The 6,552-nt window shown below is 44.1% G+C and overlaps 1 protein-coding gene across 1 annotated transcript; it reads right to left on the bottom strand.

The window, feature by feature from the left end:
* Positions 1–4,312: 4,312 nt before the first annotated feature.
* On the bottom strand, positions 4,313–5,752 carry LOC311104398 (ribosome biogenesis regulatory protein homolog). The gene has a single exon (XM_084146216.1). It carries the CDS (start codon positions 5,732–5,734, stop codon positions 4,679–4,681), a length of 1,056 nt encoding a protein of 351 aa, XP_084002342.1. The 5' UTR covers positions 5,735–5,752; the 3' UTR covers positions 4,313–4,678.
* Positions 5,753–6,552: the final 800 nt, after the last annotated feature.

Here is a 6,552-nt window from a genome sequence, read left to right as displayed (position 1 = left end):
TAATAATTTCACTTCAGGGCGGTTGATTGATTTTGACCAATTACGATGTGTGTGGTGTGTGTCCCCATTTCCCAGCAGTGGCCAGAATAGGCATGAGATGAATGGGTTTTTGACTGGGTGGGTCTGGAGATGGACCAGTCAGTCAACAGATGGTGGTTAGTTAGAGCCTTGGCCCCCTCCCTCCCCAGTCCATAGGGGCTTTGCTGCTGGCTTGTGACAGCAGTCAAACACCATCCATCAAAAATGTGGGAGATTATGCATTCAGTCAGAAACAAAACACACCACATCTCTGAAAGAGCAATAATGTGGTGGATATATACAACCCTATCTGTCTCATTGTGCCCAATCTGTCTATTGTAAGAATTACAGTATGTTCTTGTATTGACAAGTGCAATCGAACAGGTTATTTGGAAGGGTAAAGGCTTGAGAAAGTTGATGAGACGAGCAAATGAATTGTCAACTCTCCATTGAATTTGGTAAAATGAATAGACATTAAAAAGTCTATCTAGAGCTAAGATGCATCTGTGTCTCTGGGCATGATATGCAAGAGAGAATGCAAGAACACTTGCATTTACAATGGAGAGCTCTAGAACTCAAAATAGAACCATGAACTTCACCCTTACGTGTTGATTTGCCTATTTACAGTGTATTTGGTCTGATAGAGAGTGAAAATAGATCTGACTCTGGCTGCCTGTCTGGAGCCAAAAGGGCTGAGAATTAGCTCTGCTTTCAAAGGGGAGATGTGGTGTGTGTGCTAGCGGTGCGTAGTTTAGCAGCAGAGCAGAAGTTAAGACACACCTGGTAAATGGATCTGACAGACGATTAACCTCATTGTCTTCCTTAGCCTTGTATTAGCGTTAAAGTACCTGTAGATTACACACACTAACCTCTAACTTCAATTCAATCGCTCCTCAGTTTTACCTTGTTCTGCACACAACACGTTCCAGATTTTGTTCCTTTAGACCAGGGTTTCCCAAACTCGGTCCTGGGGCCACCCCTGGGTGCAGGTTTTGGTTTTTGCCCTAGCACTACACAGCTGATTCAAATAACCAACTCATAATCAAGTGTTGATGATTTGAATCAGCTGTGTAGTGCTAGGGCAAAAACCAAAATGTGCACCCAGGGGAGGCCCCAGCACCCCCGCGAGTGATTTTATTTGGCCCCCCAAGTTTTCTGAGCTACATTTTTTTGTTGTTGATATAAATGACTGTAAAATCACCAGGAAATCTGTTCCCAAGTATTCCCACGTGTAAATAGAGGCATATGTGATCGAATCCCAATGTAATCAAGGTTTGAAATTATTCCGTTTTTGTCAAATACTATATCTGTTTGGAATTATTGCGGTGAATTTGCAGTGTTCAAATTATTTATAACTATGTTCCAACCCGCCTACCATCCGCTCAAGGAAAAATCGGCCCACAGCTTAATTTAATTGGGGACCCCTGCCCTAGACTATAGCCGAGTGATGCTTGAGTACATGGGGCGGCAGGTAGCTTAGTGGGTAAGAGCGTTGTGCCAGTAACCGAAAGGTCGCTGGTTCTAATCCCCGAGCCGACTAGGTGAAAAATCTGTCGATGTGCCCTTAAGCAAGGCACTTAACCCTAATTGCTCCTGTAAGTCGCTCTGGATAAGAGCGTCTGCTAAATGACTAAAATGTAAAATGTAAATATATATCAGGCTCTGGATAAAAGTACTCCCCGAAGGGAATAGGATACAATTCAGCTTGCCCCACTATTTCTGCACGGACAGTTATTTGATGTCATTTTGACCAGATGTACAGTACCTAATGCATTATGAAAATAACTTTGGCTATACATAATGAAGAGCTGTCAATCGAGGTATGTATTTCATATTCATTGAAAATATAATTTAGTTTCACATTTTGCCTTGCAGCAGCAGACTGTTAGTTCAGATCCCAGGCACACATGGGTGTGGTTTCTCTGCGTGGGTCTCTTCTTGATTGGTGTGTCCAGGTGCAAGGTCCTGGCCAGGTGAATGGAAAGCTGACCTGAAAAGGCACCTATCTCACTGGGGTCAAAGCCTGTTTTATATAACCAACAGCACAGCTAATCTGATAAGCAGGCCCAGCTCCTGTCCTGTATGTTTCTAGGAAAGTCCAATTACAACACCTCTATTCTTGGTCATTAGGTCTACATGGCCGGTGTAGGCCGTCATTGTAAATAAGAATGTGTTCTTAACTGACTTGCAGAGTTAAATAAAGGTAAAATAAAAAAAATAAACATGCAATGCATTAGAGACAGACAGGCTCTCTGTTTACATCATCATATGACACCACTTACAGGTTATAACCGCGATCGATAATAGACAGTACTGTGCAGCCGTTTTCATTGACCTGGCAAAGGCTTTCGACTCTGTCAACCACCGCATTCTTATTGGCAGACTAAATAGCCTTGGTTTCTCAAATGACTGCCTCGCCTGGTTCACCAACTACTTCTCTGATAGAGTTCAATGTGTCAAATCGGAGGGCCTGTTGTCTGGACCTATGGCAGTCTCTATGGGGGTGCCACAGGGTTAAATTCTCGGGCCGACTCTTTTCTCTGTGTATATCAATGACGTCGCTCTTGCTGCTGGTGACTCTCAGATCCACCTCTACGCAGACGACACCATTTTGTATACATCTGGCCCTTCATTGGACACTGTGTTAACAAACCTCCAAACGAGCTTCAATGCCATACAACACTCCTTCAGTAGCCTCCAACTGCTCTTAAACACTAGTAAAACTAAATGCATGCTCTTCAACCGAACGCTGCTTGCACCCACCCACCCGACTAGAATCACTACTCTCGACAGGTCTGACCTAGAGTATGTGGACAACTACAAATACCTAGGTGTCTGGTTAGACTGTAAACTCTCCTTCCAGACTGACATTAAGAATCTCCAATCCAAAGTTAAATCTAGAATCGGTTTCCTATTTCGCAACAAAGCCTCCTTCACTCATGCTGCCAAACATGCCCTCGTAAAACTGACTATCCTACCGATCCTTGACTTCGGCGATGTCATTTACAAAATAGCCTCCAACACTCTACTCAGCAAATTGGTGTAGTCTATCACAGTGCCATCCGTTTTGTCTCCAAAGCCCCATATACTACCCACCACTGTGACCTGTACGCTCTTGTTGGCTGGTCCTCACTACATATTCGTCACCAAACCCACTGGCTCCAGGCCATCTATAAATCACTGCTAGGCAAATCCACGCCTTATCTTAGCTCATTGGTCACCATAGCAACACCCACCCGTAGTATGCACTCCAGCAGGTATATCTCACTGGTCATCCCCAAAGCCAACACCTCCTTTGGCCGCCATTCCTTCCAGTTCTCTGCTGCCAATGACTGGAACAAATTGCAAAAATCTCTGAAGCTGGAGACACTTATCTCCCTCACTAACTTTAAGCATCAATTGTCAGAGCACCTTACCGATCACTGCACCTGTACACAGCCCATCTGAAATTAGCCCGCCCAACTACCTCATCCCTATATTGTTATTTATTTTGCTCATTTGTACCCCAGTATCTCTATTTGCACATCATCTCTTGCACATCTATCATTCCAGTGTTAATACTAATTGTAATTATTTTGCACTATAGCCTATTTATTGCCTTACCTCCATAACTTGCTACATTTGCACACACTGTATATATACTTATTTCTGTTGTATTTTTGACTTTGTTTTGTTTTACCCCATATGTAACTCTGTGTTGTTGTTTTTATCGCACTGCTTTGCTTTATCTTGGCCAGGTCGCAGTTGTAAATGAGAACTTGTTCTCAACTGGCTTACCTGGTTAAATAAAGGTGAAAAAAAAAAATAATAATAATAATAATAAAATAAAGGATCAGTTTCCCAGACCATGATTAGTCCACTCCTGCCTAAATGTATGTTCAAATGATTTTTAAGTGTAGGAATAGGCTTAATCTGATCCCAGGTAACATTTTCGTATCAATTAACTACTTTACAGCATTGTCTGTATGCAGTACAATTGTATTTGTTAAGATTTTGTACTCACCCCTCCCCTCTCTGCCCTAAAGTGTTGCGCACACCCCGTCTGTCATACACGTGCAGTGGGAAAACCTACATAATGACTGGTCGATATTCAGTGGAGGACATGACAAAAGGAAAAATAGCAGCAGAGACAGACAGGCTTTTCTTGGTTGACCCACATCCTTTAAAATGACCCTAAAATATTTGTTTTGATGCTTACAGACCAGTGGCAGTGGTGAAGATGTGGCATTTGCTATTGTGTTCAGTACCAATGTACTGTACCCTACATTCTTACAAAATATTCAAAACAACAGCATATATTTATGAAGTTGATTTTAATTTGGGTTAAAATATCAAACCCTGTACCCAAAAGTTACACATTGCATTGACAAATATATATAACAAATTAAGGAGTGATGAGGTAAATAAAGATCATATACCATTTCACACAACATCATGGGTGATCCATTTTTAATTTGCATGACAGGACAAAAGACCCCTCCCCTCTTCCACTCCTATTGCACCTGACCTGCATAAAGGAGAAACAGAACACACATCGCTCCCAGAAACATGACAAGATGCAGGTGGGAGACATAATGAAGCAGTCAGTTCATACTGTGCAGTCAGATACATTGGAGACAAGGCACTTATGATGCATGACATGCAAAGTTCCAAACGGTCCTTAGCGCTTCCCTGGTTTCCCAGCTCCTTTTTTACCTCCAGGTGGTCCTTGACCTTTACCCCCTGCTCTTCCTTTACCCTTCCCACCACCACCCTTTCCTTTCCCAGAGAAGTTACCACCCTTCCGTCCCTTCTTTCCCCCCTTCTTAAATTTGGCTGCAGACTCCTCTCGGTCATCCTCTCGCATTTGTTTGTTTACAGCTTTGTTGACGTCCAGACGAGGTTTCTTACTGTCCATCACTTTCAGCAGATCCAGCTGCCTCTGCTTTTCATTGGAAAAGTTACCGATGACGGGCTGGAATTTCCTCTTCTTTCCGGTGTTTCTGGGAGCTTTCTCCTTCGGTAAGCGGTCTTGGAATTTACCTGCGGAAGCGGTGGATGACTTGGCCACATTGACTGCCCTAACCAGGTCAGTTTTGGATTGCTGGGCGGTCGGTGTGAGTCCAACACCTGGTACTTTGATCTTCTGTGCCCTGGCTATGTTCCTCAGGCGATGCAGCTCGTTCTTTGCCACCTTCTCCTTCTTTGCTTTATTGCGTTTGGCGAATTGGTCCTCGTTAGGGTCTGCTGTTTCGGGAACCTCAATCAGCCACTCTTTTGTGCCATCATTGACACGCTTGTAGCCCCAACGCCGCTTCCACTCTTTAGCAACATCATCCCATACCAGGTTAGTTTTCTTCTTCTTTTGGATCCCCTTCAGTTTGGCGAATTCCTCCCATTTGGTTGGGGGCCTGGGCTTTGGTGGGGGCTTCTCTCTCGGCAGTAGAGTGGTCGGCTCGGGTAATTTGACTACGATTACCTCATCAACTCTCTCAGTGGGATGCTTCCATATCTCGTTGACCAGGAGCTGCGTGTTGTCACGAGCTAGCGAACGCAGAAAATCGTCTTTCTTCTGTTCGCGGAACTGTCGAATGTCAATACGGTTCTTGTCGTATGCGACCAAGTTTCCGATGTCAAACTCGAGGTCCAGTTCTTTCTGAACGGTGATACTTTTGAGTTTTTCAGCCTCATCTTGTTCAGCTTTAGCAAGCACGTCTTCTATACTGCACGCAGCCATTTTGAATTTCTGAAAGCATGTCCGTCCCAAGCGCTGAGGTATAATAAAGAACTGGTCCAGCGTATGTTTCAGGTCACGTGAAAAGGTCATTCATTTATTTCCGGGTTTAAATTTCCCCATTCAATTTTATTTTCTTCCACATGTGTCCACTAGGTGGTGCCATTGTCTTGAGTCATGGCAACAACAACAAAAAAAGTTTATTATTTTAATACAGCCTTTCACTTGAACAAAGTGAATAGTTGGATTCTATTACTTACATTTTAGTCATTTAGCAGACGCTCTTATCCAGAGCAACTTACAGTTAGTGAGTGCATTCATTATACATTTTTTATACTGGCCCCCCGTGGGAATCGAACCCACAACCCTGGCGTTGCAAACGCCATGCTCTACCAACTGAGCTACATCCCTGCCGGCCATTCCCTCCCCTACCCAGGACGACGCTGGGCCAATTGTGCGCCGCCCCATGGGTCTCCCGGTCTCGGCCGGCTACGACAGAGCCTGGATTCGAACCAGGATCTCTAGTGGCACAGCTAGCACTGCGATGCAGTGCCTTAGACCACTGCGCCACTTGATTCTATCACGATCAAAGTAGCATATTATTTAATGCATACCTGATGCGGCGCACAATTGGCCCAGCGTCGTCCAGGGTAGGGGAGGGAATGGCTCAGTTGGTAGAGCATGGCGTTTTCAACACCAGGTTTGTGGGTTCAATTCCCACGGGGGGCCAGTATGAAGAAATACAAAAATAATGTATGCACTCACTAACTGTAAGTTGCTCTGGATAAGAGCGTCTGCTAAATGACTAAAATGTAAATGTA

The sequence above is a fragment of the Coregonus lavaretus genome (assembly GCF_964263955.1).
Source record: "Coregonus lavaretus genome assembly, chromosome: 2".
Lineage (NCBI taxonomy): Eukaryota > Metazoa > Chordata > Actinopteri > Salmoniformes > Salmonidae > Coregonus > Coregonus lavaretus.
This window is presented reverse-complemented; position numbering and strand designations above follow the sequence as displayed.

Bases quoted from the DNA above. Each gene is read 5' to 3' on its own strand.
- LOC311104398 (XM_084146216.1), bottom strand. From the start codon at position 5,734: ATGGCTGCGTGCAGTATAGAAGACGTGCTTGCTAAAGCTGAACAAGAT.